At 47.1% G+C, this 26,428-nt stretch overlaps 1 protein-coding gene across 30 annotated transcripts in view; it reads right to left on the bottom strand.

The window, feature by feature from the left end:
- Positions 1-26,428, bottom strand: part of NCOR2 (nuclear receptor corepressor 2) — a 395,046-nt gene that overhangs the window by 254,632 nt on the left and 113,986 nt on the right. For all 30 annotated transcript variants that reach the window (XM_065568677.1, XM_065568676.1, XM_065568680.1 and 27 more), the window contains exon 2: positions 24,380-24,593. In XM_065568677.1, the coding sequence (XP_065424749.1) occupies positions 24,380-24,484 (105 nt within the window). In that variant the 5' untranslated portion in view covers positions 24,485-24,593. The remainder of the gene's footprint in view (positions 1-24,379; positions 24,594-26,428) is intronic.

Raw genomic sequence — 26,428 nt, 5'->3', positions numbered from 1 at the left:
GCTGAGGCAGGTCTTTGCTCTGGACCTACGGTCGTAGCCTCACTCACTCAGTCCACAATCGCGTCAAATCACTTCACCGTGGCTTATGATGGAACTGGAAGGGACTTGGACAGGTCTTTTCAAGTGCAGCCCATTTACCAGGCATTTTACATCTTTCTGTTGCTATTCAAGGGGATATCTGATTGTCTGTGAAAGGATGCAGGCCTACCTCTGCAGGACCAGCAGCAGAAGTGTTAAACAGCCATCCCCCCACAGTACAGCAACACAGTCACGTGGTTAGGCCAAAATTCTCAAGTGCGGGGCTTGGGAGGCAGCAAAGGGGCTTTATACAGTAAAACCTGGTGTGATGAAAAATGTTTGTAATGGAAGATTACTTTTCCTTAGTTTCAATAGAGTTCTGCAGAGAGTTATTAACCTTCAGCACAACAGACCCACAGAGTTTAAGGAACCATTAGATCCTCTAGTCTAACATCCTGTGTCTCACAGGTCATTACGTCTCACCCACCTGCCCCTGCTTTGAATCCAATAACTTGTGTTTGGCTAAAGCATATCTTCCAAAAAGGCACATTATTACTTGTATTATCATGGCATCAAGGAGTCTCAGTCCCGGACCCGTTGCGCTAGGCGCTGTACTAACACTGAACAAAAAGACAGTCCCTTCCCTAAAGAGTTTCATGTCATGAGAAACTAAAACTAACCAAGCTCATTTCATTGTCCAGCCTGAGGCCCTGTCTACACTAGACAGTTGTACCGTTTTAATTACCCTGCTATAGTTAAAGCGGCACAACCCCTTGTAGTGTGGATGCAGGTATACCGGTGTGAAACAGCAGCAGGCAGACAAAGGGCTCAATCCTGCAACACGCTGAGCACGGTGTCCCCAATCCAGCCAACCACGGGCTTAACTTTAAACATGCCAGTGGGTCCACTGAAGTCAAATCCACAGAGTACAAAAGTTTAAAAGAAAAATAAATGTCTAAAATGCTTTCAACTTTAGTAACCTACGGTATTGGTAACAATAAAGAGAAAATACATCATCATCTTGCCCATGACCCTTTCTCCCGAGAACGGAGCTCAAAGGGGTGGAAAGGACAGTTTGTTACTTATTATGTACACATACATCCCTTTTGTTTCTTGGGCCTTGGAGAGTACAGTACTGTATGTCCCTGATTTAATTAACTAAGGAGCCCTTCTGCTCTGTGCGACAAAGACTCTTATTCAAACAATGAAATATTTCAACTGCTATTTATCTGCAGATAGGTGCCTGACCACAGGGGGGGAAAAGAGAGCAAAGATTAATCATCTAATTACCTAAAACACTTATCAGTGCTTTGTAGTGTCCCACCACTTTCATGACAACCATGGTAATAGTGGAATATAGTTATGCAAGAAGGAAGGGAAGTACTAGGACTTCAGAGCATATTTTAAGTATTTTTCATCTGAAAAAAATTGAGGCGTTTCTACCCTGGTTTGATTCCCAAGCCTCTCACGGTGCGGTCTTGGTAAATCCTGCAGATAAGTGTTTCGGGAGGAGGAAGAATGATCCAGTGGTTACAGGGCTAGCCCAGGATTCAGGTTCCCTTCCCAGCTCAACAGACTCGCTGTGACACCTTGGGCAGCTCACTTAGTCTCTCTGTGCCTCAGTGGCCCCATCTGTATAACAGCAATAACAAACATGGCTGTTCCGCGCAGCGGGGTGCTGAGGCTAAATAAAAGAGCTGGCCAGAAAGCAGGTTCTCTCTCCCCACAGAACATTTCCATTTTTGGCAAAAATTGCAAAGGAAGGCAGTGCACCAGGAGAGTCCCCAGCCCTGGTAGAATGAAGTCCAGCCAGGGAGCCCAGCCCACAAAAGAGAACTGGGACAGGAGGAAACCAAACGATAACTCCCATGAAGCACTGCAGCAGCATATGCAAATCACACTATTTGGGGTTTCTGCCAAAATATTTCCAGGGTTTGTTTGTTGGGGTTTTTTTCTTGAATGAAAGAAGTAAAATCGTCCATGGAAATCAGACAGAAAACCCCAATTTTCTGCCAAAAGCCAATTTCAAAAGAAAATGTTCAAACATCCCTTGTAAATACATTCAAGACCGTGATTCTTTCAGGCTATGTCTACACTCAAACCACTACAGCCGCAGAGAGACAGCTGTGCCAGTGTAGTGCTTCAGTGTAAACACTCACTACAGCGACAGAACGGGCTCTCCCATCGCTGTGGTTAATCCACCTCTCCAAGTGGCAGCAGCTAGGTTGATGGAAGAATTCTTCTGTCAACCAAGCACTGTCTATGCCAGGGGGTTAGATCGGCTTAACTATGTTGCTCAGGGGTGTGGAGTTTTCACCCCCCATGCAACGTAGCTTGATCAACCCAACTTTTTAGTGTAGACCTGGCCCCAGATACCGTGGTGATGGGGCCAGATAAATCCCACTGATTTTCAAAATGGGCCCCACAGATTTAAAAATCAAGAGGAGTTGGACAATGATCTCACGTTGAAGCCTTCCCCTCTCAATTGTAAGAAAGAGCAAAGAAATCAGCAATGAAAGGCAATGCTTCAATTCCAACTGGGACTACAGATTAGAAGAAAATGTCAGGAAATATCAAAGCCCAACATCTTGGGATGTCAAGAGGTAAAATAACATGTTTTTACAGTAACTCTATGGAAAATCAGAAAAAAAGAATTCTAGGCATTCCCTCCAGAGGAGCCAAGAAAAACAGAATTATTTCCAAGTTCAGCATCTCCTTCACAAAAGCTTAAATGAGACCAATATCAAATGGGGGGGAAATGGTGGCGTCTACTAGCTACTATTTCTTGTTATGCCTGGAATAGTACATGGGGATATTAGCCCATGGTGCCCTGGTTCATGGTTTCCCGCCGCTAAGCGATAATGTGGTATTAATCAATAATAGAAAAAGAAAACAAAGGGTATCTTGGTCAAGTCCAGTTCTTTTTAGGCAGCATGGATGAGCTTGCATAGAATTTATCCATTCCTTCTACCTGGATAAATTCTATGCAACTCCAACTACACCCCTACTATTCCAGACCTGGGCCTCTCCTGAGCTGAGGCATGACTTGACAGATGGTTTCATGTGAAGAAAACACCTACTGGAGACTGTCTAGGTCAAACTTTACTTTGGTATTCCAAATTCTGATATGACCCAGATCTCCAGAGATAAAATCCCCTGACTTGCTTAGTCTGTAGCAATACTAGCCCGTTGAGCATGTGGCTCTGTTTGGAACCCAGGAATGTAGATTAGATCATATGTAGCTGGCCCAATTCTACATTATCTTATATATAAAACCAAGGAAGTTTGAGATGGAATGATCCTGTTAGATCTTCCAGTCCATCTCCCAGACACTGCAGGACTGCTCACTAAGGCACATTCCCCCAATTTCTGGCTCATCCTATTTTTAAAGGTCCCATATGATGATGCTTTTGGCACTTCACTAGGGAAGCTATGCAAAATATAAGCATACATAGCGAACGGATGGATAGGCAGCCCCATAAGCAGGACCGTCACCTTTTGAAAGAAACATATTAAAAGGAATAAATCATGCCCAGATTCCTAGATCGAGAGGTGGCTTTGCCCAGTAAAAATGTCAATCTCAATTTTGCGTTATTAACAATTATATATGGTTTACGTCATACTCAACCAGGAAGACCCTGCCAAGCCAATTACATGATTGCTAGAAGAGTATTGCAAACCTCAAAGAGGCAGACATATTTCAGCCCTGGTGTCTAATGCAGTGGTGTTCAATCTTTGCTATACTCTGGTTCCCTTTTCCATACCCGGATCCCCACTAATCTAGCCAGGACAGCCCTCCATTTAGCACTGTGCGAAGGGCAGAGTAGTCATGATTCCCTGACACCTGTGCCTGACCTCCCGCTTGAGCACCCATGGTCTAAGGGGAAATTCTTGTTTGTCAGGCCCAATGGCGCCCCAGCTCTAACCCTGTAAGAAGGCTCTCCCGCTTCCAGACCGCCTCCTTCCGGCCCCTGCTCAAGCCAGCCTTCCTCCCAATTCTCACTAGCCTTACAAGTCTTGTTATACTGCCTGAAGTGAAGGGGAAGCTCACGAAGATGTGCTACTACCTATGAGTTAAGATCTTTGAGACCTGTCTTTCCAGCTTCACCACAAAACACAGCATTGGCCAATACAATTTCCAAATGTTCACTGACAGCCTCTGACGTGTTTCACTTCATTAACATTAGTGCTTGGTTCTGCCAGCACAAAACATAACCTGAAAAATTAGCATAAAGGATTAAAATCCATGAATCTCTACGTGCCCTTTGACGAACCATCAAAGGAGCCACAGGAGACCTGTCAGAATGTAGGTGGATTAATTGCTCAGAAAGTTACTACAGTAAATTGCATTGTATGCCAAGATTGTGCTTTTCACACATAAATACCTTTAGGGTTTAACAACTAGGTCTCAGAAGAGGCCTTGGTTTGTTTTGCAATCTTTCAAAGGTACACAGCACGAGGCATCCCCTGCCAGAAAACCTTCCAAGTGCTACCATGACAAAGAGATGATCTTCAAATGACCATCTTTATCATTCCGGAGCGAGGCATGCAGCACCATGCGCAAAGACGCATGGGAGAAGCGATACAACCTGCACCTATCAACCCAAAACGTACTGCAATTCCTTGCCTCCTGCGAGAGAATGGGGATAAAACATTGGGACTGAGATGACCAAAGACTGCCTAGCCCCGAAGCTATACGTCTCTTCTTTTCCTTTCTTGGTTGTTTTTGCTCATTCTCCATTCCTTCTCTCGCTGGATATCTTTTCTCTTTCTTTGGGAAAAAAACAAAACAAAAACTAACCCTCTCCTCTATTTGCTGATAGCTCAAAGCAGTAGGCTCTTTCTCCATGGAGCGGTTATATCCTCCCATTTTCTCCTCTTGTGATTTCATTCCCTAGCCCTCAATCCCACTCATCTGCCCTCTCAGCTGCTTCTCCACTTTACAATTCTTGGCGGTCAATCTTGCTTTCCAGAACACAACATGCTAGTAGGAATGTCACACCCTAGACTGTACAACCTAAAAGTAGTACACCTCTACCTCGATAGAACGCTGTCCTCAGGAGCCAAAAAATCTTACCGCGTTATAGGTGAAATTGTGTTATATTGAACTTGCTTTGATCCGCCGGAGTGTGCAGCCCAGCCCCCCTGGAGCACTGCCTTACTGTGTTATATCTGAATCTGTGTTATATCGGGTCGCGTTATATCGAGGTAGCGGTGTATGTCCGGCCCAGGGATTCCATTCAGTGTAAGACCATCGAATATCCGCACTGACACCTTACTAGCTCACAAGTTGCTGATAAAACTTGTCATGACAGACGAAAACATGAAAAGCCCCCACTTGGTGCTCCCTAAAGCTCAAGTCTTTTGCCTGCCTTTAAAACGGCGTTCAATTAGAGCACCAAAAGGCTCTAGATTAGAAACAAGAGCAGGCCACAAATTTCAAAACATGTTTTCCCTCATTCCCCAACTTAACTTATCAAGAACCCCCCTTTAAAACAGGGGTGCTATGGGGCAGTCACCATCCTCAAAGCATTCCAACTGTAATACCTGCCCCAAATGCATCTATCTATGTAGAATGAGGGCTAAGCGCCTCACAATCTCGAATGCACATCCCTGAGAGGCAGGGCAGCGCCGTTATCCCCATTCTGCAGATGGGACCTGAGGCTCAGAGAGACTAGATGACTTGCCCAAAGTCCTGCATGAAGTCCAGGGCAGAGCAGGGAATTGAACGCTAGTCTCCCAAGATCTAGACTAGTGCCCTAACCACTGGGCCATCATTTCAACAGAGATGCTGGCTGACCCGCACCTCCCTTTCATGAAAAAAAAAAAAAAAAAATTAAACAGGCAACAAAAGTGTCCGACAGCTCTAACTACAATAACCATGTTCAGGAAACTACTGCGCACAACAACTTCGGCTCACCTAAGACAGAGGGCGGAGAGGTGGAGGGAAGGGACCAAACAGGATATTTCATACCAGGCATCAGCTGGAAGATAAATCAGTGTGTAGTGGTTTTTCCAAAAGAAAGCAGGCAGGCCTGTCTGGGTTGTCTTGACTTTCAAATCATTTGGGGATCATTTGAGACACACCTTCCAACAGCCTGACCAGATCTTCTTTCATGACGACTTAGGTATTGCTTTGCAGCCTCTGGAAATTCTACAGAATTTTGCAAACTGATGTCTTCAGAAAAGGTGGTGTGGGAAGAAGGAATTAGCAACATCTTTCAGTTTTGCTGGTGGAAATTAACCTTTTTTAATACACAAATGAATGAGACACAATCTGCCAAACTAACAAACAGTAGCAGCAGCCACCTTTTGGGAAACCCCAGTTCTGAGGTCTCATCACCCTCTTGGATCAATTTCCCCCGAAACCTAACTGTGGAGAGAAAAACTACATTAATTGTTACAATGTACAAACACACTGTCTGGAGCTTTATTTCTGCTATGACAGCACACAGGTCCTCAGAAAGCATAGCAACTTTCAGTGTGCCACTGTTACTTTTCAAACAAAAGGGTTCTGCTCCTTGCCTGAGATCTTATTCAACAGGCAGGTCTTGGGCAACAACTGGTCTGTTAACACCAATAGTCGTGCCACATGGAGATTGGTCTATCTAGCCATTTATGACACTCATCACGGATAACAATAGGAGTTCATGGTACGGACTGCAGGCAGCATGTGCTAGCAATGGGGCTGCCTCGTAGGGGATAAGGGCAGCCCATAACCCATGGACTTTAACTGGATTTCTATGTGGAGATTGAGGGTAGAATATAGGTCCACTGAGAACAAAGTGTTTGTACACAGAGCAAAGGCTCTTGGATAGCTCTCAAGAACCCTTTTCTACAACGAAAACTGTCCTCCCCCTCCCTCCCCCCCCGCCCCACCCACATACACACTTGCACAACATCAAACCCTTACTGCAACCTCAGCACATGAATACTGGGTAATATTGCACACGGCTAAATCCTCTGCAATAACCTAGTGAGAGACTCCAACCGCACCAGATTTGCACAAGGGCAGCGGCACTGCACAGCCCAGCTCCCAGAGCAGAAGCAGACCTGCCAGTCGTTACAGAACCAGAAGCAGACCACCATGTCCTTGTGATCACTTGCAGCTTGACAGCGAAGTGCAAAGGGAACAGTTACTCTTGATCATCTTCAAGTTTTCCCCTCAGTGCCACACTGGACCACGTGGGCTGAAGGACCAAAGAAACGGTTCCCTGCTAGCAGTAACATCTCCCTGGAAATGGACAGGGTAAACAAACGACGTGCAGGATCAACCAGGCCCGGAAGCGTATCAATGTACATATCTGTCGCTCTAAAACCAGCAGATGTTGCACAGAATCACAGGCCCTCTCTCCAGTATTTTGGATTGTTGCCCTGGCCAGGATGCTGCAATTGCCCTATTTATTATTTCACTGCAGATCTGAGTGGTAGTCCATTCCCCACACCACTAAGTAACTGTGCTGACTGTTCATTTGATCCATGAATTATAGGATGCACACAGCACCCAGGTGCAGGGATGTGTGCGGCTGCTAGCCAGGGGGGAGAGGGAATGGGAACAGGGATTACAACAGATGGCAGCCAAGAAGAAGAATTCCAATTCCACCTACTTAAAACCTTGGCGAGCGTATGGTGCCCGTGGGCCCTGGCACACGCCCTGGAGCTAGGAGAGGATCCACGTGGGACATAGAGAGCCTCAACTTAGACCCCCGACTCCCACATCAAACTAGCAAGGCTACAGTGTGCTCCCCGCCCTCCCGCCTTCTGTTCAAAAATGCATTTGGTCAGATTCTAATTTTACATCCGTATGGAAATACCGGGCCCAATTCTGCTCTAATTTAGACCTTGAAATCCCACCGAAGCCAAAGGGCTTGAACGGGTGGTCACTGATGGCGCCATATTTTATGCTGATTGCTGGTGGAACTAGTGGGGTCAGGGCCTAGAAGTTAAAACAACATGGTCAGTCCCCTCAAAATACATGAAATTTTTACCCAGCTTCAGCCAATCACATGCACTGAAAATGTAGCTCTCCGTTTAAAATGGTTGTTTCTGGGGCAGTGCTTTCCACTACACCCGAATACACAACCAGTTCAGATAACCCAACAAAAACTGTTACATCCGCAACACACACACACACACACACACGCACACACACGCACACACACGCACACACACGCACACACACGCACTCTAACATGCTTGGGGTTCTGCAAAGGATTGAAATGGAAGAACAAAAAATTAGTGTTTAAAAAAATAAAACGCTAAAGAGCCAAACAGCCTCATTAAAATAAAGGTCTCCATTCAGGAGCACGGAAAGGTGCATAAGGCCTATTTGAAATCCTTCTAGAGCCGTCCTTAGCCACCAAGAAGGGTCAGATTAATTTGCACATCCGCTGAGTGTTGGTGGGAGCTAGCTGATGACAGACAGCTCTGGCATTCTCAAGGTCTTTTTATGTTTTTGTTTTCGGTGCTTTTTTTTTTTTCTGAAGCACTGAAAGCACTCCTCCCACCCCCACTTCCTGGTAAATCCTCTGACCCTGAATAACCTGAGCTTGTCAGGCCCATTTAGATACAACAATCAAACTGTCATAAAGAGAGGGAGGGAGGGAGAGAGAGAGAGGAGGCTGAATTCAATCTTCAAGAAAGCCATGAGCATCACAGAAACCCAGAGGGTTCTAAGGGAAGAGCTTTTTAATTTTTGAAAGCTTTCTGTCTGCAATGCCATCTACCACATTGTCTCAAATAAAAGCCCCCATTAGCTCCCGACCTCAAGATAACCTGTATGCTAAACCAATAACTGCATGCAAGCGACCATTCTTGCTGCTTAGTTTGATTGCTGTTCTAACCGTCTGTGGTGGCTTGCATGTTTCATTCTTTTCTCCTTGTTTCCAGCTGGCAGGGTCTGGGCTGCCTGATCTCCAGCCAGGAGAGAGAAAAAGTTTGGAAGCAACTCCGCAATCTGCTCCAGGCTTTGGACCTTCAAAGCAAAGCACTTTCCTCCAAACCCAGACAATGTCAGGTCGCAGGTAACCACTGTTATGCTCCTGCTCTCCCAGATTCAAGAGCAAGGACCCTTACCAACAGCCTGATCTGGAGGGGTTCAAGGCACCCACAGCTCCTCAGTGGCATCAGAATTAGCTCCTGTAGATGCAGGGTGGGGCCAAGGGGTGGACAGCCAGACATCTGAAGTCATGGGCTAGTCTTGCAACAAATATGACCCAGCATTTTCCCAATAGAGGAACAGCCTATATCATTCCCTTTCTTAACATTCATTTTTAATGTCTTTTTACAGTGAGTTTAGGGAGACGTATAACTCTAGCAGAGCATTCCCCATCAGTGTGTTCATTCCACCATGGAAAGGCCTTCCAGTGCTCGAGACATTTGCAAGTGAGCTCAACAAAGCAGTAGACACTATACAACAAAGGGGCAGCTCTGCAGTGGAAGAGGGATGAACCAGGTGACTTAACAGGCCTGTCCCATCTCCAATACCTGTGACACTCGACCTGCCTCAGCTTCCCCACCACAGTCCTAGTGCACAAAGAACTCGGGAGATGCCATTCTACCAGAATGCTGCGTGCCCCAAACTCAGCAGTGCAGCTATCCGAGCATTTCGGGGGCGGAGGGAAGGGGACTGGACAAGCACAGCCTTTTTATAAACCACCAGTCCGGGCTTTTATTAAGTGCTTATGAATAAGCAAAACCGAGTCCTTTTCCCCCTAGCTGGCACGCTGCACAGATCATATATGACAAGTTCACTTCTGTTTTATCGTAAGAAATTTTTTGAAAACAGGACATTTCAACTGCACTGAGACAACAGCTTCGCCAAAAATGAAGCTGATTAACCAGATTATGCCCTTAAAGGGAAGCACAAAATGATGGTGAACACATTATAAATTTAAGTATAAATTGCTCCTTATCCTAATTGTAGGACTATGATGTTTGGTTCATTTCAATTGCTGGTAATCAAAATATTGTTTTTAAAAGAATCCCTCTCAACTGCACCCAAGTTGTGCCAGGCCAGGACATACAAATCCACTGTGTTCTCTGGGAATCATTAGGTTAAGAAATTGAAACTGAAGCCTCCCACTCACAGCGATGTGCTAGCAGCACGTTCCAGCATGCCACAGAGTGAAACCCGCAGCAGTCTCGGACAATATGGGCATGAATTTGTATGAAACTGCTGCCTGTATTACCTCCCAAAACTGCTGCCTGAGAGAGAGGCTGGACTAGTGGTTAGAGCCCAGGATGCGAGCCAGGAATCCTAGGCTTCCTAGTAACTCGTGGTGTCTCTTTGGAGCAATCAGAACCTCTCCGTGCCTCAGTTTACCAATCACTATCTATAGTACTTGTGGTCCCCATTACCAGAGTATCTAAGTGCCTCACAGTCCTTAACGTATTTACCCTGACAACACCTCCTCGAGGTCGGGGGAGGTAAGAGTTAGGAATTATCATCAGTAGTAGTATTTTACAGATAGCGTCTCTGTGACTCAGTTCCCTGAGGAAACATCTAAGCGGGGCTAAAAATTGCTGTGTAGATGGTTTGGGCTCAGCTCCTCCACCTCCACCCTCGCAGGGTCCCAGAGATCAGCTCCAGGCCCAACGTCTACACAGCAGTTTTTCAGTCCTAGAGCCCAAGCCCCACGAGCCAGTCAGCTGACCCAGGCCAGCCGCTGTTTTTTTAATCCCTGTGTAGACGTATGCCAAGTGATTTGCGCAACATCACACAGGACGTCTCCAGTAGAGCTGGGAATTCAACCCAGGGCTCCTGTGTCCCAGGCTAGCAGCCTAGCCACTAAACCATCCTTCCTCCCAGCTCCCGCACTTGTTTTGCCAATGAATCCCATCTCACTTCTCCCTTTGTCTCCCATCTTACCTACTAGATCACCAATTGAAAAACAGCCTACGCCATCAGCAATCGAAAGTCAGCAGTCGATGCAAAATGAGGGAAGCGGAGTTCAATCCCCCAAGCCAGATGCCCATGCCACCAGGGTCACCAACACTCTCCTCCCACGGCAAGCATGCACACAAGCTGTAAATGCTCACAGGTAACGTTCTAAGCAGCTTGCATGTGCTCAGTAGCAAAACGGGGAACGTTTCTGAGGCAGGAGGCATTTTAGTTACACGGGACAGTCTCAGCAAAAAGACCTAGAATTACATTGACCCAGCTACTGTCTTGTCCATGAAGTGGCCTCCCAACGAGGGTCATGGCACCTCGGACAAGAGGAGGAGTTTGGGGGAAGCCTGGACTGCTGCTACTCAGACTGGAGGATTTCCGTCTCCAGGGCTGTCGATCCAATACCAGGTATTTTTGTGCCAGCATCAAGCAGGACCTATTTTAGCTCCTGGGTGTTTGGATGGCCCTGGGCACTGCCCTGCAGACTGAGAAATGTACATTTTAGCCTTTACCCGTGTAAAGCCACTTTCTGAGGCCAACACATCTCAGCAGTGCCATGCTGCTGTCTGGCAGCACCAGGCTCTCACCGCACCCTCGCAAGACAGCAGACTAGCCCTGAGAAACTCGCTGCGCAAGGGGAGAGGAGACGCTCCCGCCTCATTCAGAAGAGCATCTGGCAGGAGCTCTGCATTCATGGCCTCTTGCGGCTCCTCCGTCATCGGGCGGACGGAGCAGCATGGCTGCCACGAACTATAGTGGCGCCGGATGGACGTGCTGTAAGGTGTTTATGGTAGATGCGGGGGAGGGAGGAGTTTGATCTCTATACCCTGCACTGGGTAGGCTGTTGGTTGTTTCGTTGGAGGAAGGGATCATTTTTAAAGAGTAATGGTTGTCCCTGGTTCCTACTTGGAGGCAGGGCAGGGCAGTTCCTCCCCTCCCTGCCACAGGGCTTGTGAAGAGCCATTACAGGGTCTCCTTCTCCCCAAGCGGCTGTCCCAAACACTACGGCTTCTGCTAACTCTGCCTCTCCAACAGTGTTAACGTGGAGGGGCAGAGAGTGGTGCCATGATGCAGCCCTATCCCAGCAGCGGGTGCTGCTCCAGAGGCAGGGGACGGTACGGCCTCTCACAGCCCGGGCTCCAATGCTGCTCCACTGGAGGCAGGCACAAACCCTGGCAGCACCATGACGCTAGCATTGAGTCGTGCCCTGATGCCAATGGGAATTCAAACGCGGTTTGTCCATTGGTGATCTGCCATAACCTCTTACATGCATGAATGTGACATTAATCTCCTCTCCTCCCCATCACCAGACATTTAGCAAACAGACCACATTCTGGGCTGCTGTGGAAATACCCCCGCGTGCTGGTGAAGGCACCCACAGACACATGCTGCTACAGAAACATCCAGATGTTCCTTTATTCTGGTTGGCAACAAGCCACCATCACCCAAAGCCCATCTCTCTCTCTCTCTCTCTCTCTCACATACACACACACACACACAAAATCTTCTGCGTGGGGTATATGCAGAGAGATCATAACTGGATCTAGGCTGCACAGCATGATCTGCATGTCTACATGCTTCCGGTCCTCCAGATACATCCCAGAACACAGCCCCCATGGTTACGATCAGAGCACGTAGGAAGGAACCGCTCCACCGGTTTTGGAGACGAGCAAGACTGGGCTGAATTTTGCCCCACGCTTTTCGTAAGTCGCAAGCAGTTAGGGTCAGGCCCCAATCTATAGCACCTTGCCAGGTAACTGACCCACTGAGTCATTCCCCCTCTCCTTCTAATGTAGCTCCAAAGGTAAGCATGGCTCGTTGGCGATTTCATTCCTTGTTTGTGCACCAGTATCAACCAGGGTGGCACAGCTCTTGGCACGCTATTTGCTCACTACCAGCTGCTGTTCAGCAAGCAGAGGAAACACAAGGACCCAAAACATGATCACTCCGAGTTTCTACATCAATAGTAGCTTTTAAAACAAAACAAAAAAAACCACCACCATTTTGCGGCCAAAAGGAAGTGTTTAATGTGGCATTCCCCATCAAGCAACAGCTATCTTACCCCCTTCAAATGCTGGCATCAAGCTGCAGCCATATGCAGGTCTGGAAATTGTGCAGAGACACACTGCATCCAAAGTTTATTATTTAGGTCAAGTTCAGGAATGAACAACTCGATAGCATCCTTTCTGTTACAGCAGGGACAGGGAATAGGGAATTGAAAACATTCTACAGTACAGAAGAGCTCAAAGATTCATTCTAAAAATAAATCCCTCAGTGGCTCACACTATGACTGGGGTCAAGTATCAGAGGGGTAGCCGTGTTAGTCTGGATCTGTAAAAAGCAACAGAGTCCTGTGGCACCTTTAAGGCTAACAGATGTATTGGAGCATAAGCTTTCATGGGTGAATGCCCACTTCGTTGGCGCCACAGGACTCTCTGTTGCTTTTTACGATGACTGGGCTCGCCTTATCACCTATCACTTTTCACTCTAATCAAGGGAGATGCCGATTACAGTCTGTGGATGTCTTTCTGCAGTGAGTTAGGGGCAATCTGTTGCATGATAAAGGCAGTCCACCCTGGAGTTGTAAAGACTCAGCTGGCTTCTTCTGTAATGATTCACTGTTCTGGGGACTAGAGAAAACACCTGCAATTGATTACGCAGAAACAAAAGGAAGCTATTGATCAAACAGAGCAACCCAATCCAGCACCGCCCGCGCTCCAGCCATTTGAATATCCAACCCAGAGAGATTAGAGATACAAGAAAAATAAAGCAATAACAACAACTCCTCCCTACTCAAGTATGCTGTTTGAGATAAGGTGAGTAATAAAAACTAGGTTGAATTAGTACAGTGTTATCTTGTCTACAGGGATGCAACATGTGCTTCAGACAACATCCTTATTGTTCCAGTAGAATCTCCCAGCCATCAATCTCCCAAACATTGCTGGCTTGGCCTTTTGTTTCAGAAGGTGATCACACTCCACGTGGCCTGCTCTTGGAAAGGCATTCGTTTTTGTTGCCATCTCTACACTGAGACTGCATCTGTTGCCATCCCGAGCAGCCTCTGTACCAGCTGCACAGCAGCGCATCCTTCTTAACGTATTTTTTCCTCCCAGCGAGCTGTGAATTTCGGTGGTGTTTTTCCTGGCCATGCTGAATATGCCAGTCACTGAAAAGAACCAAATGTCACGGGGAATAGCGCTCTGTTTTTCTGACTTCACAGTCATCTGACCAGTGGGTCCCTGTAACTAGCGGCAGCCGCTCGGACACCTGCTGCCAGATTTGAGCAGCCGGTCCTCAGGCAGATGGCAGACACAACCAGAGAGATGTCTGCAAAACAGAAACAATTTAGAACTTCACTTCTTTGGAGCTTCTCCAGCAGAAATGTTTGTCCAGAGCACTGTGGGGCCCTGCGCTCCCTTCCCCATCCCTGAGTCATACCCAACCACAATTAAAACAGAGCCGTTTGCTGGGGATTTCCATCTCTTGTCCACCAGAATCATCCAGTAAAATCCCCCCAAGGCTTGGAACTCAGTTTTCCAGCATCACTTGTGGTCACACGCTAACCACAACTCTCAAGCTACCTCCACACCCTTGAATCCCATTCCTTTAATGCACCCAAGCTCCTCATCTCAACTTCGGGGGCCTTATCTAATCTTGCCCCTCCCCAAATCTCTTCTGCAATTTAAGCACCTCTGCTCTAAATTTCTGACTCCCCATCTCACTCCTACTCTTCCCTCCTATCACCTCTTCCTCCTCTCAGCTCCGGGTTTTCTAGCATGTTGTCTGTATGCTAGGAACCAGTTCCTTAGTCTTGTCTGCCAAGAAACCCCCAATCCTCTCTCTTCCTTGCACCCATTTCTTCCAGGAGCCTTCCTACCCATTTTCTTTATAGAAATCCTCCCCACGGCGCCTTTATCTGTGCCGCTGTCCCATCACTGGTCTTTATTACCACCACCTATTACTTCCATTCTAGAGGCCCCAGCCAAGATCTCCATTCTGTTGGCATCATTTACACACACAATAAATTGTTGGGGCTTGGCCCATCTACATAGACTGGACAAACGGTGGAAAAAGGAAGGATTACTATCCTGGGAAACGAGGCACAGAGACATTAAGGGTAACCTTTTCCAAAGCACCTGAGAGATTCATGGGGTTAAACCCCATTTTGAAAAGTGACTTGGGCACTTAGGAGCCTATGTCCCATTGACGTTCAGATCTCCTGAATCCCAGGTCGGTTGCTTGTCTTTCACTGCAAGCACTTCAGAGAAAGGTCCATGCTTTAATCTATAATCTGCACATTTGCAGTGCTACATAACTCCATAGTCCTCTGTCAGAGTTTCCATCCATTCTCACACTTTCTTCTCTTCCCCAGATCCCGGTCTCAGAGCTGTTTGATGGCTCTGCCTTCCAAACACAACGAATGAAGCCATTTCCCTCTGTGATGCTGCATGCCTATCATTTGGAGTTTCCATTGTCCGGCACCACGTTGATAAAGCCAGCCGTCAGGCAGTCTTCACAGCCAACTGAAGCTCCTGGCATACTTAAGCCAAAAAGCACCACATCTCCTGGCTTAGGGGTAAAGCGCTGTCAGGCAGAACCCGGGGCTCCACGGCCACGGTGGCGTCCTGGAATGGCAGAGTACAGCAGTCACAAGCTGGTCTGGGAGAAGAGGGACGTTCCCCTCAATGGAAATTCCTTTAGCCAATTAAGGAACGGGGCTGAAGAGATCCAAAAAGAATCCCATCCGGTCGCCACTGACGATGGCTGTATCAAGGGTTCTATTGTGATGGAACAGAAGGAAGAGGAGGGAAAACAGGTGATTTTCAGAGCTCCAACAGGATCATTTGAAGGTCCTCATTACAAAGTAGTATTTCCTTGGATAGATTTACTGTGCTGTTGTGATTAACCCATGTGATGTTTTTAAATGCAAGGAAGCATCCCATAGGCGTACAAATCAAATTCAAAAGCCCCACTGAAGTGTAGATTCCTGGCTAGGAAGCAAAAGTGGAAATTTGCCACAGCTCCATCTGTTTAAAAAAATGTACCAGAGAAAATGCATTGTGACTCCTGAGTGTTGGAAGCTAAGCCTTTCCTGGCAAGGCGACAGAATCCAGAGCTGGGAATCAGGGGTACTGCTTGCTCTGCTTTCAAGCTATTCCAACCCAAACCAGAAATCAATTAATCAAGCCACCACTGTACAGTTCAGAGCTCACATAATGCGTCATCAGACATTTAAAGCCACTTTTCCAGAGAGATGATTTGAGTTCTTGAGTAAGCAGCTGAATCAAAGTTGCCATCTCAGTTCCACGGTTTTGGTTTTTAAAAATTTTTTCAAATCAGTCTTCCAACGCCAAGAAAGCATCAGGCAAGGGATCGCGGAAAGTACTCTGAGAGACGACAATCTCTCATGTGACATTTGAACAGTCTCCAACACTGCAGTGCAGCTGGTACTAGGAATCTCTTTGCTTTTGGGGATTGCTAGGCTGGGGAAGGAGGGAGCTTTGAGCAGCCCCGGGGGCAGGTTGGTGTTTGATGCTCTAATGTCTTCAGTTTGCATCAGAAGTATAAATTAATACAGACAAGCATTGTGGGTTTTGAGGTAAAATTATTCACTGCCTCTCCACGAATCAGTAATACCAATAGCACCTTAAATTTATCAAGCACTTTTCATACCGACTCATCTCAAAGCGATTTTTATATATGGATCATTTCACTCACCTCTAAAATGTAGCCATCTATAGCAACCCTGCCACACTGGTAACATACATCCCTATGCAACAGTTTTTCAGGATAGGCCATCTGGATTAACTTGCCCAGTTCAAAACTACTGGGAGAACTTTAGGTAGGAAGAACATTAATTACCCTTGTTGGATTTTGGACCTTGCTGTTGGGAGACGTGCCAGGGGATCTTTAATGATCACGAGAGGTCAGGACCTCGCCGTTTTATGCCTCCCCAGTGAAGAGAACCTCCAGCATCAAGATGTCCTTATAACCTCGCACTGGGGCACTGATTCAGTATTAACTCTGAGCAGCACCCCCTGCTATGTCACCCACTACAACATTTGAATGGCTCTCAGGCTGACCCTGCCTAACTTAGGAGATCTGATATAGAAATACTCTAAGGCAGGGATAATTGATTATTTTGTGTCATGGTCCAAATTTCTTGGTCATGGCATATAGTCAAGCCCGGACTCCAGAGAAAATAATAAAAATAATAATTATTATAAGTAGTAAATAAAAAGATATGGGGGTCCATTCAAAAGCGTATGGCAGTCTGGTTTTGGCCTGTGGCCTGCCTATCTATTAACCCCTGCTCTAAGAGGATATTGCTACCACATGAGCCAGTTTATGAAGCAGATTGTCCAAATACAGCCTCCCTTAAGGATTAATGAGAGTCAGATTCATCAAGATTGTGCTGATGGATTTGCCAACGACAATGAAGGATACATACCAAAACAAACCGTTCTGTTTAGGTTGGTTGTACAGTAATCTATTATAACTGCCTTTAGTAATGCGGATGAAATTAACACTTGAGATGAACCTTTATTTTTTTTTTCCTGATCCATGCTAACAGGCGTTTCAATTTGGAAGCTTAAAGCCAATGGAAGAACCAGAAGAGCTCACGACTTTCCCAGCCGTGTTTCAGTGTCTAAGCAAGTAACGAAACGCTGACAGACCAACATCATCATGATGAAACACTTTCCTTTACGGTGGGTTCGACACGCACTGAAGCAACAACTTGTAATTCGCATCCTGAGCTATTTTGGTGCAACTCCGGGCATGGACCCTTATTTCAGATTTTGAGCGTCCTATTGTGATTTAACTTAAAATCAGTAAAAAAAATAAAATAAAATAAAATAAATTGCAACTTAAATCAAAATAGGGCACTCTGAATCCAAAATAAGAGTGTACACACCCAGACTCGCACCGAAATAGCTAGCAGTGAGAATTACAGCTAAGCTTGTTGTTTCGGACAAAGGTGTGCATAGACCAGGGGTCCTCAATGCGGTGCCCGAAATGCCGCCGAGAAGCAGCGTCATCCAGAGGCGTCGTCACCGAAATGCTGCCAATTTTCGGCAGCATTTCGGCGGCGACGCCTCTGGATGACGCTGCTTCTCGGTGGCATTTCAGCAGCGAAGCCTATTGACATTGCCACTTCTCGGCGGCATTTCAATGGATGCTCATCTGCCGCCACGGTTCTCCGTGGGTGGGGACCACTGGCATAGACCAACCTGTAGACTTTTTGATTTGTTACATTACATTCCTTTTCAGCAGGGAAGCAGTTAGGTGGGGACTGCAAGGATTAATTCCCCATTTAACTTCTCTGATCCTCTCCAACTATTTATATCAACATGCTGGCATATACTTACCAATCCCCTTGATTTTGCTTGATTGGGTGTGAAGGTAACTTCCAACAGTCTGCTAAACTGGCAGGTCAGCGCTGAATGAGCGCCGTGTCTAAAGGACATCTCTGGGATAGATTCATAGATGCCAAGGCCTGGAGGGACCATTGTGATCATCTAGTTGGATCTCCTATATAACATAGGCCACGAAACTTCCCCAAAATAGGATGGTCTCAGACCCTCAGGAACAGGCACTTGTAGCGAGGGAGTTGTTGATTAAGAAGCTAATGGGCTAGTTCCCTAGAGATACAGCACAGTGGTTCTAGAACGCTAGCCTCACAAAGGGTGAACTTCAGCAAGGGGTAGACACGTGATGTGCTCAGCCGCTGAGCAGAGGGTCATGGACCAGATCCTGCCCTTACTAAAGTCAACGGGAGTTTTGCCACTGACTTTGCTAGGTGCAAAAAATCAAGCCCATATCAGCATTATTTCTTATTGTTTTGCGGTGGTGCCTAGGGACCCCAGCGATGGATCAGGAACCCACTGTGCTAAGCACTGTACAAACACAGAACAAAAAGAGCTTACAATCGAAGTGTAGAACAGACGGAGACAGACAGATGGGGGAGCACAAGGAAACAAGACGCTATCGGTCAGCATGATAGGCTGTGTTCTCCACACACCAGGAGCCTAACCATTGCCAAGTTTTGTAGGCATCACGTGGCAAAGGAGAGTTTTAAGGAGGAAATCCAAAGGAGGACAACAAAGTAGCTTTGTGGATGTTATTGGGGCACCTCCCAAGCGTGAGGGGCAGCAGGAAAAAAAGCACGCAGGTGCTTGTTTGAAAATTTAAGCTCAGTGGTTACAAATAAGAGCAGCTGAAGTCTCCCTCATAAAATTGCAGTCTCAACAGAACTGGTCCCTCCAGAGGAAGGATCGTTTGCAGGGCAGCTTGTGGGAAGCTCAGTGAGCCACCTGTTCTGTGGAGAGGAGATTTCATTCTTCATGACTCATCAGCTAGCAACTCTTGCGAGGGCTAAATTCCCACGCACACACACGAAGTTAAAATCTCCATAAAGTAAACCAATGTGCAATGCTGGGGCTGCTTGATATTTCCTGCCGATGCCTGCAACAACAGACCGTGTCTCTCAGAATGCCTAAACCTCCCCTCTGATAGTCCTACCATGCAGGTTCCCCCACTCCTGCCCAGGTCATAGTCATTTCTACAGCATTGAAACGGCAGGACATGAGCTGGTGAATTATGATGATTAAGGAGGACACCACAGGAAATTTGATATATGAATGGTGGGAACCCTTCCCACCCCATTGCCTACAGATTACTTGGGGCTTAACAGTGAAGGATGGAGGAAAGGCTATGAAAGGAAATTTGCCAGAAACTGGGTCTGGATGACAGGGGATGGACCACTCAAATTGCCTTCTTCTGTTCATTCCCTCTGAAGCATCTGGCACCAGCCACTGTCAGAAAACAGGATACTAGACTAGGTGGACCATTGTTCTCACTCAGCAGGGCCGTTCTTATGTTCTAATTGATCTGTTTACAGAAAAACTCTGCGGGTTGATGGAAAATGAAAACCGTTCATGTTAAGGTTTCCTTTGAGAGAGCAGGAGCTCATGACACATTAGAAGGTTAAGCATACAAGTAATATGCATTTTCACCTTTAGCTAAAGGTCACAGAATGTTCAATAAGCAATCCCTCCGTCCAGGAGCTGGGCAAGACAGCAATTGACAAGACATCCACATATTATGCTGCTCCAGCTAATCATTAATGTGGAAAATGCTCTGCTGTCCCCTTTCACTTGGTCCACAATGATTTAGTGCACTTGGGAGCAAAGGGAGGAACCGTTCACACAGCTGTTTTCAGATAATCACCATTACCAAATTTGGCCTTAAAAAAGGAATGGCTTTTGCTGTTCCCATCAAGAGCACCCACACTTCTACAGAGATTGCATATAATTTATTTTAAATAAAGCAAAAGTGAGCTATACAGGGATGGTATAACGTAACAGACCAGTGGGGTTCACCGAGCATCCGGTCTCTCTGACAGTGGCCAGTACCAGATACTTCCCAGGAAGGTGAAAGAAACTCTCAAGTGCGCTAGGATAGAATAACCTACCTACCTATACAGGGAATTTCTTCTTAACCCCATGTATTAGAAGTTAGTTTATACTCTGAAGCATGAGGATTTATGTCTCTTCCAAATTTGGGGGGGTGGAGGGGTTGGCAGGCAGGGGGCTGTTCCTTTTTCTTACTAAGAAAGCTCTGCATGTTCTCATTAGACATATAAATGTCCAGTCCTCTTTCAAATTCCCAACTCATGGTCTTAATGATACCCTGTGGCAATGAGTTCCATAAGTTATCCATAAAATATGTAGCTTTTTTTTAATTGGAAGTCCTCTGCCTTTCTGTTTTGTGCCCTTGTTTTTGCACCATGAGAAAGGCAAATAGAAGTTCCACATTTACCTTCTCTACACCACCCATTGTTTGGTAAGCTTTTATCATGTCCCCGCTTATTTGCCTCCTTTTTAAACAAAACAGCCGCAATGTTTCAAATCTCTCTTCCTGTGGAAGTTTCTCTGAGCTTCAAACAATTTTAAGGCTAATTTCTGAACCCCCCACTGTTTCTACAAGGCTGTTTTCAACAGCAGATGTGGGGTCAAGGTGTGTGACTGCAGGACCACCGACAGACAGACAAACCTATGGATTGACTTGTATTCAGGTTACACCTAGACATCCGAGCACCGTAGTGCTAAACACCGTACAAATGTAAGAAATGAACAGTCCCTACCAACATAATCAAAAATATCCTGCAGGTGGACTAAGTAGTCATGAATTTACCTAGGGCTAGGACCCTGTTCTTGCAAAATATGTCATAGGATGTAGCAAACCTGAATCGAAATATCATTAAAAGTGGACGCTTATTAGCACCATCTCCTTCCAAACTAGTTCCTACTACACAGCCAGCCCATGACAAAAGTGACCTGGCCGAGACATGCAAGCAAGCTCCACACTGGGGTTAGTACGACACTGCAAGGCAGCTTCAAAGCAATCAACTGCATCTTCCCTCCCCAATAGACCCCACCAGAAAGGAGCTCTGTCCCTACCGCCATGGTCAGGTGCCAGCTCTGCCAAGTAAGAGATGTACATTTGCAGAGCACAAGGAGATCACACAGGGAGAGGTTTCTGAGAAATGCCCCACCCTTCACCTTGTTAAGGGAGACAAGGTAGCTTTGATGGGACCGCGGTGAAGGCTGCGTGGGTGGGAAGAGGGGGAAAGACTGCTCTGTTTTCACTAAGTAGGAGATGATCCTTTTGGGTTCCCATCTGCAGCCTCAAACAAGGCCTCTCCAGCTCCTAAACACCTCAGCAGTATCACATAACTCTGGAAGATTTAATGCGGCTGTAAAAATAGCCTTTAGAAGCTGCGCCAACAAACCGCTCCAACCTTAACTCAGCGAAATAAAAACAGCATTCACGCCAGCCAGCGAGGAAGGGCAGGCTGGAAAAAAAAAATCTAGCACTCATGTTTCAACTTGCATCCAACACAACTGGTTGGTTTCACTTTATTAGATGGTGCCACAAGAGGGAAAGCAAAGCTGATTTGGAAGATATAAGAAGTCGAACCCACAGCCCTGAGCATTCGCTCATTTCTGGGGGTCACCCTCAAAGTGGACTCTTTTTAAAGGCTCTGAAATGATTGCAAGCCTGGCATGCTTCTCTGCACCCACACCCCCTTCAGCCTCCACCCCCACGTCTAGTTTCGGATCAGGACAGAATTTGCCCCTTCACTCCAACGCACACAGCATCCTTGTGAAACGGCGCTGTGCTGGGGCGTATAAACCGCATGCCGCCACAGCCAATAAGGGCTCCAGAGACAGAGTAGCTCCTACCCAATCCGTGGCTAATCGGTTGATCAGCAAAGGTTAGGATGAGGAGCTGCAGCCCAGGCAGAAGTGCGCCTGAGCCTGCCAGACAGGCTGATGACCATCCCGCATCAGTGGTAAACTGGCAGGAAGCCGCCCCACGAGCAGGACCCAAAATTCCCGCTGAGGACTGTGGTGAGACTACAGGGGGGGGAAGAGACCCCCACCAGCCAAGATGGTTTCCCTTCTCCTGCTTTCCACCAGCTACAGTGAGACTTGGCACTAGGGTGCTCCCAAGCCGGGGAGGAATACCCGCAAGTATTTGAGGAGGGTGGGAGCTGAGTTGGAAGGCTAAGAGCACCAGCTCGTCAAGGCCCAGTGTACTTTCCAGGGGCCAGCAGGGAGGTGAGAGCGCCGAGCCCCTCACGGTGTGCACGGAAGGGAGAACCGTGTCGAGACTCACACGTGTGTCTCGGTTACCTAAGACGAAAAGCCTCCTTGTGGAATGTAAACGAGGGCAGGAGAAAGGCCCCAAGCAACCCATACGAGCAAAGAAACGGAGCCGAAAGCCCATCCCTTCCCCCCACCTTACTTGGTTTTCTACCGCAGGGCTTCCCCAACACCCACCCCCTCCCAGACACTCCCATGGGTGCTGTGCTACTGAGTGGGGGAAGAATGGAATTTCAGCCTCGCAGCAACATTTCCTGGATTTGGAGGCTTTCGAGTCAGGCCTGTCACACGATCACAACGGGGATTTTGCAGTTCAATAGGATTCCCTGTTACAAAGCTAACCCTGAAACGAGGTCACCTCGTCCCGCCAGCACTAAAACACGTTATAAACGCCTTCGTAACTGGTCAACTTGCTAGGACTCACCAAGGTGCTGGCTCCAAAGAGCACCCTCACAAGTATGTTCTACGCTCCGACACCTAATAAGATTCGTTCAAGCAGCTTGTGCCAATGGAAGCTGTTCCACTACGGAAAGTCTCTTCCATTTCGATCTTAAATCTCAAACATTCAAAGATCTGGGAGGAGCGAGCCAGGGTAGGAGTAACAGTACAGAGCAGCGAGATTTGGACGCGTTAACCCTTCCTAGCTCTGAGTCATCAAATAGAAGCGCTGTCTTGCATGGCTTCTGGATAATAGGATTAGGGAAAACAGCTTTGCTAGCAAACACCACTAAGAAAGGACAACTGATTCACATGCAAACAGCTTCTTCGGGACATAGCCTAGATTCTCCCACGCTCCCTCACCGCTCTGGGCTGAGCCCAAAAACCCAGCCTGCTTCCCTCTGTGTCAGACATGGCTATCCCAGATGACTTTCCAATCCTCCGGTGTGCCCCATGAGGGCAAGTGAGTGTTTTGGAGTGACTGGGCAGTGTGGCCTAGTGGCTAGAGCGGGGGGGGACTCAGAGCCAGGAGTCCAGACTTTGATCCTTGAGTACATTCCTTGCCTCAGTTTATTTCCCAGTCTAACAGAAGACAAGACCTTTCATCTACAGGAGAAGAGAAAAACCTAAGAGCTTTGGGGGGGGGGGTTGTTATTAAAAAAAAAAAAAAAGGCACGGATTCCCCTCTTTTTCACCAACACAATATGCAACATCCTCCCCAAGCCAGAAGCCCTACAAAGAGAGGGGGTCTCGGCTACCTGACTGAAAAGCAAACAGTAGGTTTATTAGATGGCAGCCCCCTTGGCATGGCTGCCTGCCTCCCCTGGGGGAAATCACAAGAGTTCTCAAACAAACGTGAGCGCGGAGGGTCAGGCTTGCTAGGAAGCGATACGTTGGCATTTGGGGAAGGATGCCAGCCACCTCATGATTCAGCACACACTGTAAAAGCCAAGCCAGAAAGGGACAGAGGCAGAGTCCTTGAACTCCACACATGCGGTTAACCGCACTTCCCCTCCACTCCCAACGCCCGCTCGTGTTCCTTTAACCCATTGTGTTCTCTCTGGGACAACAAGCGATCCACCAAGCTTCTGAGAGTACAGCCATGAACTGGAGCCCTGAGCAGCACTGAGGCAGGTGGCGAAGTAGGTTGGAGAGGGGGAGAAGTTATAGCCACCCTGCGGATGGAGGAGAGAAAAGATGGGAGAGGAAAGAAGAAATCCCATTAGTAGAGACGGAAGTGGGCTTCAATTCTCTTCAACATCCCATGTCAGCAGAAGCCATTAAATCCAAATCACTGTCCCTGGCAACAGGGCCACGCAATCCTACGCCTGTCCTGAAGGAAGTAAGAGGTCTGCCTTACCGCATGTGTCCGACTGATCTGAACAGGATAGGACATGGCGTGAGGGGGATAGCGTGGCTCGGTGGCTCGCCAGTTCTGCGTCACGGGCTGAGTAGATCCAGACATGGCAAAGAAGCAGATGGGAGGTTCGTCTCCTTTGAATCTCTGTCTCGAAGAACTAGGAAATCCAAAAGCTCCTCTTCATTATGCGCCTGTTGGCCACGTCACCCTACAACTGCAAGGAAACAGGAAAGCAGAAGATTAAAACTTGCTCAAACCACAGTCCAGCTAAACAACAAAGTCAAGCCACAAATGGTTTCTAAAACCTCACTGCCTTATATTTTCTTAAAAGGACTTTTCTTCACATCAGAGCAGGACTGCCTTGTTCCTTTAACGAAGGAACATTCCAACCATACGAAAGCCCAAATAAGAGTTTATTTTTATTGATTTATCCATAGGCATTTCCACTGAGCACATCACCGTGGTACGCAGCACCTGACAAAATATTAACAAGGTACAAACGGACCCATGCAGTCAGCTTGCTTGGGTTCCATTGACCATAACCACATTCTGCCTGCATGGATCAGGGCCTACGTCTCAAAACATCCAAGTACGGGTGAGACGTGACCTGCTCCCACTGGTGGAGACTGAAGGGTTAACTACTTCATTCCCGGCAGGAGGCAGCCACTGTAAAAATAGGTGTAAATGGGCTGAAAGGAACTGAAAATGGAGGCTGAACTGTCAAGAAAAGTCTATGGGGAACTGGCGGGAACCCTTTGAGTCATTTCAAACTTGACTGGGAAAACGCTGGAGAACATGTTTTGTTCATGAGCCGTTGGGAGATGGACAAGATGACATCGTCATTCCCACCTCTCAAGTCCATCCTCATTCTCAGCCTTCAAATCCCCCGTTAAAACTCACTCAGTTCTTTCACTGCCTCCACTCTAGCACCATCCCGATCATCCATTTAAAAAAAACTAGGGTTTCAAGCTCCACCTTTATTTGTTGTTACCCATAAAAATGTAAAATAGTAAATGGTTGAACAGTTAACTGGTAAGCATTAATCTAATCGGTTAACCCAGCCTAACCGTTAACCCCCAGCCCTGGGTGGGCCGAAGGAGCCCCAGCCAGCCACCACGTGCCGCAGTCCCAGGCCGCGCCGGCCGACTGACCCAAGCAGCCGGCCAGGCAGAACAGCAGCCCTGAGCCAGACCGGCTGACCCCAGGAGCAGCCGCAGCCCCACCCCCCTCCCTTTAATTGGTTAACTGGGTAAACGATACAACTTTAATCATTTAACTGGTTAACTTTTTAAACAATATTTACATCCCTAGTTACCCATAGCTCACACTCACTTTTCTTTCCACATGCTTCTTTGGATGCCATCATCCTGTTTGTGTCCATCAGATCTAAGCCCTGATGCTGCAAACACTTTTCCCATGGGCACACCCCTACGGAAGGGAGGCATCCCAGAGAACTCAACAGCTTAGATTCGTGTCTGCAGGATGGCCATGTCTTTCATTCTCTTTTACAGCGCTTCACAAACGATGGTGCTATGTAAACATTACATGAACACCACACACCTTTGATCTAAGTCACTGGGACCTGTATCAAATACCAGGGAATCCACCACAGCACTGGGTGTATTTTCACAAGCATTCCAGTCACCCACCTCTTGAACGGAATCTCAGATGTTCCACTTCCTTTTTCAGCCACAATGAAAAAAACCCAACGAGTGAGAAAGTCCCCCCCACCCTCACCCGAAAGAGAGAGATTGACAAGTTGTTGATTTTTATAGTCACTTTAAGCGGTTTGCTTGGAGAGGTTTGTAAGCCCTGCTTTGTCAGGATTTCAACTCAAAGTAACTAATGTCTTAATGCTGCCCTCTATTACCAGCCGTTTAAGAGGCATTAAGCATTATTCCTGTATTAACTGTTCATTATACAAAGCATAAATTTCCACCGCTGCCTGGATTCAGCAAACGCTGCCGCTGCAACGGTGAACCCTTTACGTGCAGAACTGCAGTTCATTTACGTGCAAGAGAAATCCAAGTGTTATTCCAGCCCACCTCC

This window comes from Chrysemys picta, chromosome 15 (genome assembly GCF_011386835.1).
Source record: "Chrysemys picta bellii isolate R12L10 chromosome 15, ASM1138683v2, whole genome shotgun sequence".
Taxonomy (NCBI): domain Eukaryota; kingdom Metazoa; phylum Chordata; order Testudines; family Emydidae; genus Chrysemys; species Chrysemys picta.
The sequence above is the reverse complement of the archived record's forward strand: the minus strand, read 5'-3'. Positions and strand labels throughout refer to the sequence as shown.